The following is a 14,372-nucleotide window of genomic DNA, read 5'->3' as shown; positions in this document are numbered from 1 at the left end:
GTTCATATCGCAATGCTGGCCATCCATATCCCAACGCTGGCCAATCACCTCCCATTGCTGGCCATCCACATCCCAGTGCTGGCCATCCATATTCCAATGCTGGTTTATTCAGATCCCAGTGCTGGCCATCCATATTCCAATGCTGGTTTATTCAGATCCCAGTGCTGGCCATCCACATCCCAATGCTGGTTTGTTCAGATCCCAGTGCTGGCCATCCACATCCCAGTGCTGGCCATCCACATCCCAGTGCTTGGAGCTGAGCTCTTTTCTCATAGGAACCATCCAGAGTTGGGTGACATGAAGGAAGGAGCCAAAACCATTTAAATAAATGGCCAAGGAGCACGTCCTTAGTTAGTTGAGACTTGCTAAGTCTCTGCGTGTCTCAAGAGAAAGAAATGAGAGAAAATGGATGTTTTCTAAAAGGCACATCTGAGTTCTGAACAACACTCCTGGCCTGATCCCTTGACAATGAAAGGTCACTGTTACATATTCATTGACCCTGGAACTGTGGAAAATGTTAGAGGAGAAACTGGACAACCATCTCTAGCTAGAGAGTGTTCTGCATAAACATTTGAAATAGTTACTCTCTGTAATTATTCCTCACCCAAGAGATTATGAAAACACCTGAATCAGAGTTCAGAGCAACAAACCGGAAGTCTTCTTGTGACGGCGCACCCACTCCTTGTTCTCTGGTGCAACCATCCTCAGCATGTCCCTCTTCTCAGCCCTTCGCAACTCCTATCTATTTCTTACATCGTGTTCACCTGTGTATCAAGTGTTATGGAATGCCAGCTCCTGTGCCAAAGCCAAGGGATGTCACACTGAAAAGGATCTGTTTCTAGCTCATCTGGGTCATGTAGCATGTAGCCCTTCTGAAGATGAACAATGTCCTATCAATTGAGGTGGCTGATTTGAAATACAGTCCTATTAAAACCTGATGAATTTAGATTAATGAAAATTTCCCACAGTCGATGACCCAAACAAACAATGTAAAATGATGGGAAAGAGCTTTTTAAACCATCAAAACCATTCCCAAATATTCTAGAAACAGCCATAAAAGACAAGCAGTTGATGTCTGTGTTGCCTTTACTCTGCTGAGCTTAGTAAATGCCCAACTTATGAATTTTTAAAAGAAACTCTTTCACTTGGAAAGTTATAAAAAATTATTTTTCCAATTTCTTTCTGCCTTTTCCTGGTTCAGACTTCTTTGTTGACTTCAGAGAGGGCTTCCTCAGGTGAGGCTGGGGATACCTGTGAGAGTGCTCCCCAGGGTCTGTAAGAAGATGTGGGCCTTTTCAAATGCAAAGCTGATTCCTCCTTCCCAGTGGGTCCTGGTCTAATTAGGAAAAACCCTAGGCTCTTTACCTAGACTGCACAATATTTGAAAAGATGTGCAGGCTCCTCTTAAACAAAATGCCTCCCTAAGTCTGACTTTATTGACAAGCATTTTAGAAAAGCACAGGCATTTCTCTCAGTGTGGCTCATTCGATCATAGCGCAGTCACGCGTCTTCCCCAGGGAATTTATGGAGATGGAGGCCATCACCCACCACACTGTCTGGAGAATGAATACAGAGTAGGTGACCTGAAGCTACACCCCATGGCCATGCCTCCAGAGGTGCCTGCTGTGACCTCTTATATCCAGTATATATGACTGTGTATTCGCAGGGAATGCGCCAGCTGTGTCTTCTACTTGGATATTTCTAGAAACTCCGAGGTCACACATCATTTGATATGTCTTGCTGTGCCATTTTTATGCACCATGCCACCATTAGGCCAGGGTGGTGAGTGCCCTGCCCCCCACAAAGGACCAGAACAAATCTAACTAATAAATGGGATCCATATTTGTTAGAGGTTTTAAGATTCCTGAATTTAGGTGTCTCCTCCTTGGAAGGCACAAAAATGTGTCCAGATACTGCCAGCTGTCATTTGGAGAGAAAGACTGGTCCCAAGGAAGAGCCTCTGGCTTACAGAGAGGCTAAGTTAAAGACCCAAACTGAGGTTGTCATAGTCAGCACTAAACTGAGGACTCTCTTTCCCCTTGGTACCACTAGGGAAGCGTTTTGGTCTAATGCCCGTTGCTGTGATAAACTATCCTGACAAAAGGCAACTTAGGAAAGAAAGAGTTATTTGCTTTCTGATTCCAGGTTACAGTCCATTATTATAGGGAAGCCAAATGACGAACTTAAAACTTCACATCTAGAGTCAAGAGCAGTGAGAGGGAATACATGCCTGGATCCTGACTGTTTGCTCTCAGTTAGCTTTCTTCATGCTTATACAGTCCAGAGTGCAGCCCGTGAATGGAGTCACCCACATTCAGGGTGGGTCTTTCCAGCTCAATTGGCAATAATGACAACCTCCCACAGATGGGCCCTTGGGCCCACATGAGCTAGGTGTTTCCTCAGTTGAGATTCTCTTCCCAGATGATCCTTGGTTGTGTCCAGTTGACAGGGTTAACAGTACAGAGGGAGCTGGGTGTGCCCGCCTAGCATGCACGACCAGCATGGAATTGTATCTTGGTGAGTCTGCCAATCAAGGTGACTTGTCCCTGCCTGGCTGGGAGAAGACTGGTCACCCCAGAGGAAATCTGGACTCCTCTCCAGAAATCTGAGTGTTCACCAAAGTGACTAAAGGGTCTGCCAGACCAGTTCCTTCCAGTGGCCTCACTCGAAGAGGTCTTCATTTGTTCTTGCTACCACTGTCCAGAGCTATACCAGTCCAGAGCCTCTCCCTCCAAGGTCTAGACTCCATCGGCTTTAGGAGCTTCTTGACCAATGTTTGACTTCATTTAAGTAGTTTTTAAAGTGTCATGATGGGCAGACTAAATGACATAACCTGGAAAAATAGGAGGCAAGACAAGGTGACCTTGATGGTGGGGAGAGACCAAGTGAGGATGTGGGCAGCAGGCTTCACATGTGTGAAGAGTGGTCTGGAGGGTCCAGTTTTATGGACATCACCTGGGAGTTACTTAGAGACCTAGCTAGACTCTCAGTACTCACCAAGCTGATGCTTCAATGCACAGAGATACCAAACTTGGTAAGCAACCAAGCAGTTTGTCTCCCAGATCCCTTCAGGTAAAGTTAGTCCACACAGAATCTGTGGTGCCACAGAGGAGACCAAGAAGGATTCTAGGATTCCTAGTACTAGATGCTTACAGCATTTCATTCTTTTTAGGATTCTGGACTCCTAGCACCACATACTCCTGCCCCACCACTTGAGGACTTCTATAAAAATATATTTTTACATAGCATCTTAGGCCATCATTTTAAAAACTGGGTGTCCTTTTTTTTGGGTAGTGGTGGTGGTGGGGTTTCAAAACAGGGTTTCCCTGTGTTGTTTTTGGTGCCTGTCCTGGATCTTGCCCTGTAGCCCAGGCTGGCCTCAAACTCATAGAGATCTGCCTGGCTCTGCCTCCCGAGTGCTGGGATTAAAGGCATGTGCCACCACTGCCTGGCAAAAACTGGGTGTTCTGATTCACTTTTGGATCACAGAATCATTTCCAGGTCATGACCAACATCTTCAATAGCAGGGGATGGAGAAGAGGAACTAAGAAGCAGTGCTAAGTGGGGGGTGGTGAACACAAGTTCTGCAGCTGGGTGCTGAGTATGCACATGTTGGGAACACATGCTGGAAAGCCAGGGCTGTCTTCGAAAAACTTTTGATCTCATCATCAAACATAGAAAAGCCATCTTTCACCTTTAGCAAGAGTTATCCTAAAAAAGAGCCTTGCAACATTGTCTTCTGTGTATCTTTTAATTGTTAAAATCACTCACGAGTCAGGACCAGAGGCATGGCTCAGTGGGTAAGGGCATCTTCCACTAAGCTTGACAAACCTGACTTTGATCCTCAGGATCCAGAAGGGGAGCAGAGATAACTGCCTTCCACATGTTGTTGTCTGTCTTCCACACGTGCTATGGCGCACTAGCGCATGTTTACAAATACACAATAAGTAGATGTAATTCTGTAATTTTAAAAATATATGAAATTGCTTATGAATAACATTTACAAGGTTCCATGATGACCCATCACAAATTGTCCTTAGAATTTCAGCCCTAAGGGAAGCTTGCAGAAGGAGAGAGATATGTTCTAGGAGCAGCTCTGGTCTAGGAGAACCTGCTAAATGCTGGGCATTGTGCCAAGTGTTTGCAGAAGGAAACCCATTTTGTCTTATCACCCACTGTACATTATGGAAAAATTACAGCAGGATTAGAGATTATGAGGGGGCTTGTCCAAGCTCATACAGCTCAGGAGGAAGCATAGATGCTGAGATCTGTATAACTTAGTTTTGTTATTGTTGTTGGTTTGTTTGTTTTTCATCCACAGAGCTCCAAAATCAAATTCACCATACTCTCCTTCAGTTTTTTGGTTCTGAAACTTCAGAGATATTCCATGACAGGTGTGGGGAGAGAAAGACAGTACCTATCCATAGTCGGCTGCTGGTGTTGACACAGGCCAAGCCATCTCTGGTGATTGTCAATGCCAATGACTCCTGTGGGCCTAGCATCAAGTTTTACAACAGCCAGACTTCCCCTTGGTGCACATGGCTCATCTTTGGTGCACACTGATGGGTGCTGCCCCCTATTCTGAAAAGGCTCAGAAAGTCCTTGGGAAAACTTCTAAGGGTGAACATGGAGGCATCTGTCTTCCTGGGACCAAAAACCTTCCAGCACAACACACGACTGGTGGCAGATGCCTCCCATGCCATGGTCTGACATCTCCTTACAGAAATTCACAGAGAACAAGTTGGGCGGCCAAAGTCAAAATCCATAGCCTCAAACACAGTCACCAACGCTGATCTTTTCTCCTCTTGTATCTTTTCCTTCTCCCCAGCCCCCACCTCCTGCTTTTCCTTTTCACATAATTTTAATCAATGGAACCATTTGTATATAATACTGACAAAAGAGTACAGACTCAGGAGAAGCCCACCAAGATTAAAATCCCAGCTGGCAACGTACAAGAGGTCTGTATTCACAAGTCAAATGCTATTTCTTCATTAGAAAACAGGGCAGTAATACAACTTACTTAAAAACTATTCTGAGAACTGAATTACATGAAACAAATTCCATGCTTAAAACAAGTCCCAGCACACGGTACTTTCAGAGAGAGAGTTCATGGTTTGCACAGCAGCAACAAGCAATCACAGCAACAGCCAGCCTTAACACCACTGTTCCTATGGAGATGTACATTTTATGCATTGATGGCTTTTACACATTGCCTTGGTTTTTTTCCTGTCAGTGTGGCTCTAAAGGCACACCTATTCTGACCCATGTCAATCACTACATAACTAGGGAGGATATCGTATGTGTTTGTTTTCTGTTTCTGATCTTGAATATTCCCATGTACCTACTGTTTCCATATATTACGTCTTCACAGATACTTTAAAGGTTTATTTTCTATTTCTGTGTGTGCTTGTACTTGTGTGTGTGTGTGTGTGTGTGTGTGTGTGTGTGTGTTGTGTGTGTTCGTGTGTGTGTGTGTGTGTGTGTGTGTGTGTGTGTGTGTTCTGAGTGTATGTAGTGCCTGTGGACTTCAGAAGAGGGCACTGGATCTCCTGGAGCTGGAATTATGGGTAGTAGTGAGCTGCTCGACATGGAGGCTGGGATCCAAAGTCAGTCCTTGGAAGCTCAGCAAGTGCTCTCAACCACTGAGCTACCTCTCTTGTACCCATCACAATCTTTTAAATGCTACAGGAAACTGCCTCCTTAAACACCCTGATGCAAGCACCCCCGTGATTCTCACTGTTTAGCAATGCTCCACGCTAAGGACCCTGGCCTACATTGTACAAAACTGCACCAACTCTTCCAGATTTCATCAGGATAAATATCTAAAGGTAGGATTATCTTGTCTGAAGGTTTGCACTTATCACCGTTAGTCAGAGCATGGGTCTTTGCAAGCCAGACTTGGCCTGAGGGTTTTGACCTCCTCTCAGATGCCTCTGGTATCATTCTCAATGGTCTCTGCAACCCGAAGCTTGACACAGGCTTGGAGTCTCCGATGATGAGCTAAGGGCCCCTCACTGTTACCCTCCACCTTTGTTCTCACAGAAGCACCTCAAGCCACACTTTTGTGGGTTTGATGAGGCACAGAAATAATTGGCTCAGTGGGAAGAAATCCCGCTGAAATCCACATCTTTATGCATAGGGCGAGCAGGAACCCAGTACTCACTTGGTAAGTAGCGACCATTTCTCTGTCCAGGCTCCGTGTCACAGAGACGCTGCCTGTGTTCTCATTGATTCTGAAAATTCCTTTAGGTTCTTGATCTACTCCCTTTCCAGTGAGCCGGAACTTGGACCCTTCAGGTCTGTCGCTATCGACTACCTAGACAGAGAAACAGAGTGACATTTAAGACTATCTCAAAGACATAGAGAAAGCCCATCACAGACACCCCTTGGTGACCAGTCCTCTAATCCCAGGTGCCGGCACAAAGCTGCCTGATAAAACACGATTGGCCCAAAGCAAACCTTGCCCCAAGTAGTAGCATCATTGCTTGGTGTTGTTCTTACAAATGGTTTACAGCTGCAGAAGTTTAGCTCTGCTGAGGAGACCAGGGTTGATGGAGCACGTCGGGGGAGGATGCTAGGAAGTGCACACTGGGAACTCATGTTATTTTTAACGGAGGAAGGAGATTTGGTTTTCTCTGCCAACAAGGCTAAGTGTCAGTAGAAGGAAGGTTTACTCCTTTGTTGCTAGTACCACCTGCCCCACTGCTTCCGTGGGTGCCAGGCTTCTGCTGAGAGAGTTTCCGGTGCTTGTTTTCTTTACACTCCAGACAGTGCTGGGGGTGGAATATGGCCTTTTCTATTGAATGGCTAGAACCAACAGAGGTACAGCATTAAGCAAGTTGGCTGTGGTCACTGCTTTTAAATAGATGAAAATGAGATCCAAAGCCATATCTTCCCCATCCACAGATACCACTGTGCCGCACTGCCCTTTATGGCTGTTGACCTTGGTTTGGCATCTGAAGACTAATTGCAGAAGTTAAAGACAGAGGGTGGCATTTCTGAGCATAAAGAACAGTAAAGACAAAAGCAGCTGATAGGTGAAGGAATACCCAGAAAATTCTAGAAACGGCGAGTCATGGGCACATTCTGAGCAGAGGGGAGTTGGCAGAAGCTAAGGGTAAAAATGGGGGTCTTTTATGGCATGTGAAGTTGTGCACTTAGATCCTGAGAGAGGTGATCCTAGTACAAGCAAGTTCCGAGTCACGCTTAGGTATGTATGTATCCTATTTGTCAGTATCTCACGTTACTGTGTTATCAGAGCTGCCAATGTTAATTTGGCTATAACAACACAGTTTAAAGGCCATGAATGTATTAGATAATGGGGAGGCACAGATAAAAGAGGGATGATGTGCAGCCAGCTCTAATTACTTCACAAATGAACAGGTGTCTAGTTAAGTCAGCACCCTCCAGGGGCAGCAAGTACCAAGCCTGCAATTCTGCACTCAGGCACCAGGTGGCAGTGGTGCCTAAGGCAGCGTGAGCATCATGGCGGGTTACTAGGCAGGGCCAGTTGAGGCACATCAAGACAATTCCCTAAGACAGGTTTTGTTGCTTTTCATCTTTATTATTTTAAGATTTTTTTAAATTGAAATACACTTAAGGTTTTAATTAAACACCAATTATCTCTGTTTGAGTTTTTAAGATTAATGGAAAATAGGATCATTAATGAGAAGACGTGATAATTTTTTGATGAAAAGATATTTTAATCCCAATTTCACTGGAGTTGTTAACTCATCTCACATCCTTTCCTGAGCTCCCGTCCCCAGGTTAGAGGTGCCAGGAGGTCAAAGATCCACAACATCTTGGGCTTCCTGTTGAGGCTAGGGTCCACCATATTCTCCAGCTGAGTACCAGTTGAGCAAATGCATGGTGTCTGCATGCAAATATGTCACAACCCCACCTTCAAACACAGGTCTTTGCTTCTAGGGTTCCCAATTTTCTCAGGTGCAAACCAGGGACTACCACTATTTTGTTCCAGGGATAGAGGAGGAGGAGGGAGGTTGAGGGTTTAAAGAGACAGTACAGCTGGACATGGTGGCCCAGGCCCACAATTGCAGCTACTTAGGAGGCTCAGACAGGAGGATCTCAACTTCAAAGTTTGAGCTACAGTGTGATTTAAAGACAGCTTGACTACTATAACTTTAAAAAGAGGGCTAGGGATATATGTCAACGGAAGAGTCCTTGCCTAGCATGCTTGAGGCCCTGGGTTCAGCCTGCAGTACAAAACCCCCAAACTGAAGAGCATAAATGAAGCACACATATGGGGCCTGATAAATCAGAGCTAAGCACTGCAATTGCAATAATTGCAATAAAATGACTCTGTTGCTCACGGGTGCGATGGATCCCTCCAGGCATAAAAAGCATCTCAACCACGATATAAAATGAAATGCACTTTTTTTTTTTTTTTTTAAAGTAAGTTCACAAACTTCTCTGGTTCTGGAAGCAATTGTCCTGGAAAGGTGGATGGGACAGTAGGGCCACTTGGATGCTCCCGTTTATATCCCTCTTTCCCTCCAATGTGCATTCAAGCGGTCCCCTTTCTGCCCCTGATCACACCTGAGAAGGTTAACCCGGGAGACAGTCTGAGCAAATGAACACCGTGTCCCACAATTGCTGGGATTGTAACTCCTTCTGAGGTGCAGCCCAGTTTCCAGGGGCCCGCCATACGCAGTCTGGGAGAGAGGACCCACAAGGGAAGACCTTCTGTGTTCTCTGTTCTCTTCTCCATCCTTGGTTCAGAGAGGGTGGGGACACAGAACCCCCCCGGAAGAAGAGAAGCCGAATGTGTCTCCTGGGGGCAGACGTCTCTACAGCAGGCTGAACTCTAGACTTGGAAGCTCTCCTGGGGAGACTTTTCCATGTACTGACAAGGTCAGGCTACTGCCTCCTTCTCTCTCAGAGAACTTGAACCACTTGACCTTATGGGAGCAGAGTTTCCAGAGAGAGGGCCCTGTTTAATGAGTAACTGATGCTGGATCAAAAGGACTTATTCTCCAGGGGCACAGCAAGCCGCCAATGCTGGGCCTCAGCTTAGCATTCATTGCTCAGGGTGTGCGCATGCGTACTCTCTTTTCCCTTCTCTCCCACCTTCTCTTTTCTCTGCCCTTCCTTTCCTTCTCTCCTTTAGAACCCAGCTTTTCATCTGTGCCTCTACTCCTCGGAGCTGTGTGTGTTGAAGGAACACCCACAGCCTGGTACACTGTTCCCAGAGTATCGAGTCTCAAGGGATATCAGCCCACGTGGAAGACCCCGTTTTACCAACAATCGTCCCTCGAGCCTTGGTTGCTGGTCAGCATCAGCATGCCCAGGAGTAGGGGGACATGGAGCCTCTATGCCTCCTGCCCTGAAACCCTGGCCCTGGAATGCTACACCTTGCCTTCCTCCTTCGGTGACTCAGCTTCTCCCTCAAGCTTGAGAACCAAGTATCATCATGGCTCTGGCGGCATCTCTGGACAGATCACTGCCTCTGGCCCACACATTCTCACTGAAGTGGGTTCCCACTACTGCCTTCTGGAGCCTGCTTTTGAAAATGAGCCAGATCTTTTTGCCCCCTTCTGTTTTAAACAAAATGACAGCAGAGGCTTTTCAAGCTGCTTCCCAGGAGCTCAGGGAGGCAGAGTGGACGCCCATCCACAGCATACCCCTCGTCTCTGCTTTTACCATAGGGGCTTGGGCTTGAAGGAGGTTGGAGAGAGAAGTGTTGGAATGGGGGACACTCTTGGGGGAAACTAGCCATCTCTGCTCAGAGTCTAGTTTGCGTTTTGACATTGCAGTCTACGAAATTCACACTTGAGAACCACAAGATTGAGCTACTGAAAGAAAATTGAAAAAAAAAAAAAAAGAAGGAACAGCAAGAAAGGATTCTTTTTATTTTAAAGTATATTTAGGATTTATGTTGGGCTACATGTGCTGGGCTTCTAATTGGATTTTGCTGATCCACTGATGAGGAAGTTCAGGTCCTTAGCCCTGACTCCTCTTTGTCACCCTAGTGGAGTCATTGGCTCTTCAGGATAGACTTCCACACCCTTACATTGGTTTGCTGTCAGTTCCTTCTCTGGTTTTGGTCGATGTTTGCTCAGTCTCCCTAGGCACACACAGCACTCATCCACTGCTTAGGGTTGCTTGGGGCTTCAGGGCCACCTGGCCTCACCGAGCTGGAGAGGCCTGTGGTGTGTGGCTCTACGCCCTGGGTCTCACCTCACCAGGGGCGTTTGCAGTTGGAGAATTTCCAGATTGTCCTTACAGCGCTACACAGGGCTCCTTTAGTTCACCCACGTGTGGCCAGATGTGTCTCCCCTCCCCCCTACTCAGTCCTCTGGCCAGAATCAACTTTGCAGGCCAGCCCCAGCAGCTGTTCACACCCATTACTCCACAGAGCAGGTTTGCAATTAGCGGGCTTTGCCCATTACCCTTTGTAATTCAACACTTCTCTGCACAGCGGGATTTTTTTTTTTTTTTTCTTTTCTCATCCTGGAGTTAGAATGGGAAAAAGAGTCAATGATGAGAAAGAATGGGGACTCCAGGTGCCTACTTGCTGGAAGGGCGGATAAACAACATTCAGAGTCCTCCTGTTGTGTCCCTGGGGACAGACGCTTCTGGCTGGCTGTACAGGGGTGGGAGGAAGCAGCTGGATCCAGGGGCCTGACATCAGGACCCTCTGTTTTTCCCTGCTAAGGCTCACTCTCTTTGACATTTTCTGCTGCAGAAACCAGTGATATCAAGTGTGTATTTAAGGCATTGGCTTTTGGTGTGTGCTTGTGTTATGCCTGTGTGTGTGTGTGTGTGTGTGTGTGTGTGTGTGTGTGTGTGTTTCCTTTCTATTTTTTCTGTTGACAAGGTCTTACCATGTAGCTCCAATGCCTCTACCTTACTTCAGCCCTCCTGCCTCTGCCTCAGAGTACTTAATTTACAAGTGTGTGCCACCACACCTAGATTTAAGGCACTGGTATGTGAATTCACACACATACATAGGAACACTCAAGAGTAGGTGACAAATTGAAGTGTTTTTACATGAATTGGGTCCTCTTATATGAATTATTTGACATTTTTTTCTCCTAAACATGCTTGGTATGGGTGTGTATATGTGTGTACATATCTAACATTGGGAGAGGGATAATTTTAGATTTACAGAAAGGCTGTGGAAAGAGCCATGTACCTGCCTCCAGTTTGCCTGCATGGAGGGATGAATGCTAATACGAAGGTGTGTGTGCACTCTGCTGTGATTATTGCCTTTCTTTGGATCCCAAACACAGACCAGGGCACCCCACTCTCACACCACGGCTTTCAGTGATTCTGTTTTAACAAGCATATTCGTTACATTTGTTGATTATTCATTGTGTGTGTGTGTGTGTGTGTGTGTGTGTGTGTGTGTGTGTCCATGTCCACGTGTGCCACAGCACCAGTGTGGAGATCAAAGGATGACATTCAGGAGTTGGGTCTCTCCTTCAATCTTGGGTCCTGTTGATTAAACTCAAGTTGTCAGACATACAGGGTGTGTTGGACTGTTGAATGTGATTTTAAAAAGCATGTTCTGGTGCCTCCTCTCTGGCTCACATGTTTTTTGTTGTTGTTGTTGTTGTTGTTGTTTGTTTGTTTTTAATTGTACTGGAATCGGTTGCCTTGACTTTGCATAGAAAATGTACAGAGTGTATCAGAACTCTGGAGTCAAAGCTCTGCATGTCAGCTCTGTCCTGGGAGCTCCACGCTGGACCTGCTTCTGACATCCATCAGATTCTTGACACCACCCCTGGAGGTGTCTCTGCTTTGCTTGTCTGCCTAGGAAAGTGGGGGAGGGTACACAGGTTTCAATAAGTACCTGCATTATGCTCTCGTGGCTATTATAGGTATCTGCTAATGGGTCTCTATGTTTCTTATTTCCCTCTTCCCACTGCCTTACCCAGACACAACAATAACAATCATTCTAAACACAAACCACGAGTGGCCAGGCTCATGCTCAGGTCTGCACTTCCATGGCTACCCACCAATTTCAGGATCAAAGCCCAGGGACCCTCCCAGATGTGTCCCCCCTGCTTCTCATTCTCCCTCAAGCCATGTGAGCTGCACTTGGCACCCACTGTGTCTTCTGGGGACCTGATCCATCTTCTCCTTCCTGAACTCAGTGCTGGGGGAACCTCCCATTCCTGATTGCTTCATCTGCTCTGCTCCTTGCAGGTCTGGCCTCATCTTTCTCTGAGTACTAGCTTTCTTCATCCTACTGGAGACGCAGAGAAGGCTGCCTCTTGTGGGTGTGCCAGAGAGCCCTCGTGCTCCCCATGTCTGCTTCCATGTCACATTTTCTGGGCTTAGGGTATGGAAGACATTAAATGAATTAGTGAATAACTACAACTTTCTCTGATGCTTTCATATGGTTGCAAAATGCTCTGTAAACTTTCAAATTACAAGTAAAGGTCTATTGTCCTGATTCTCTCTCTCTCTCTCTCTCTCTCTCTCTCTCTCTCTCTCTCTGTGTGTGTGTGTGTGTGTGTGTGTGTCTGTCTGTCTGTCTGTCTGTCTGTCTGTCTCCACCAGCATCTCTACATTCCTCTTTTCCTGGGATTTGGTAGGAGTCACAAAGAAACCTAGTCTCCCCCCCTCCCCATCTTTACAATTTGCAAAAGGGCCTTTTAAATAAATGCCTTTTTAAGTGAACAAGAAAATAGTCAGACCAGCTAACCTGCTAACATGGATCTGCCACCTATGTTACAAATTCAAGCTTGTTTGGGCCATAGAGCGAGTTCAAATCCAGCCTGGACAATGTACTGAGACCTTGTCTCTTCAGGAAGAGTAAAGTGAAAAGAAGTTTGCTGTCTTAGGGTTTCCATTGCTGAGATAACGCACCACAACCAAGATCAGTTTGGGGAGAAGAGGGTTTATTCTAGCTTACAACTCTCAGGTCATACTCCTTGACTGAGGGAAGTCAGGCCAGCGATAAGGGCAGGAACCTGGAGCAGGAGCTGATGCAGAGCCCATGGAGGGGTGCTGCTTACTGGCTTGCTCTCCATGGTTTGCTTCTGCTTTCTTATAGAACTCAGGACCATCAGCCCAGGTGTGACACTATCCACAGTGAGCTGGGCCCTCCCACATCAATCAATCAAGAAAATGCCCCTCTGGCCTGCTCCAGGCCAATCTGGTGGAAGCGTTTTCTCAATGGAGGCTGCCTTTTGTCTGATGACTATAGCTTGTGTCAAGTGGACATAAAAACCAGCGGCACAGCTGGGATGTAGTTCAGAGGCAGAGATCCTGCCTAGTCTGTGCAAGGCCCGGGTTCAATGCCTGGTGATGTAAAAGCAAGCAGACCAGAATAGTTAGATCTTTTCCCTCTCAAAGAGACTAAAGGGAGTAAGTTGCAGTTGGACAGTGCTGTTCTCGGGACATGGAGGGAGGGAGGATATTTGTTTCTGAACCCAGATATTTCCAGTTTTATGAATGGGCTTGTGTGATTAATATAGCAACACAGAGCTTTCTTAAACATGTAAGAGGAGTGAATTAGAGCTTGGTATACATGCTAATTTAGAGCATGCTAGATTCCTCCACAAACCACCCACTGTTGACGTCACTAAGGAATTGTGCTTATCATCTGCTGGGTCCTCCGAGGTGCTATAGAAGTGTTAATTAGTTATCAACTGTGGTTCAATCCTCCACATGCCTTGGATCTTGCAGATGCTTAACTGAGGATGGGTGGCAAGTAGATGGTTGCTACATCCATGGTTTCTTTTACTCTCATGATGCCCAGCTGCCTTTATGTCATCTGAGCACAGGTGTGCTAGCTAGTTTTATGTCAACTTGACACAAGCTAGAGTCATCAGAGAGGATAGGGCTTCAACTGAGAAAATGCCTCTATAACATAGGCAAGGCTGGAAGGCATTTTCTTAATTAGTGATCAGTGAGGGAGGGCCCAGCCTATTGTGAGTGGGGCTACCTCAGGGCTAGTGGCCCTGGGCTGTATAAGAAAGCAGGCTGAGCAAGTCCTGGAGAGCAAGCCAGTAAGCCACACCCCTCCCTGACCTCTGCATCAGCTCCTGCCTCCAGGTTCCTGCCCTGTTTAAGCTCCTGTCCTGAATTCCTCCAGTGATGAACTGTGATGTAGAAGCATAAGCCAAATAAACCCTTTCCTCCCCAAGTTGTTTGTGATCATAGTGTTTCATCTCAGCAACATTAATCCTAACTAAGACACCCAGGCTGGCTAGAGCTCATTATGTAGCCAAGAATGCCTTGGCCTTCAGATCCTCTCCAACTTACTTTTGGTCACAATGTTCTATCTCAGCAGTACAAATCCTAAAGCAAGTTCTGTTGCTGGAAGTACTGAGATTCTGCTGAGAAGCAATAGGCCATCACCCAAGATGGCTGGGTACCATTGTGTGCACTGGGGCCCT

The 14,372-nt window shown here is 46.3% G+C and overlaps 1 protein-coding gene across 1 annotated transcript in view; it reads right to left on the bottom strand.

Moving 5' to 3' along the window:
- Cdh13 (cadherin 13) overlaps positions 1-14,372 on the bottom strand; it is a 954,417-nt gene that overhangs the window by 409,992 nt on the left and 530,053 nt on the right. The window contains exon 5 of the mRNA XM_036188640.1: positions 6,164-6,316. Within this exon, the coding sequence (XP_036044533.1) occupies positions 6,164-6,316 (153 nt within the window). The remainder of the gene's footprint in view (positions 1-6,163; positions 6,317-14,372) is intronic.

This window comes from Onychomys torridus, chromosome 5, assembly GCF_903995425.1.
Source record: "Onychomys torridus chromosome 5, mOncTor1.1, whole genome shotgun sequence".
Lineage (NCBI taxonomy): Eukaryota > Metazoa > Chordata > Mammalia > Rodentia > Cricetidae > Onychomys > Onychomys torridus.
Note: the sequence above shows the minus strand (reverse complement) of the source record. Positions and strands in the feature narration are given on the sequence as shown.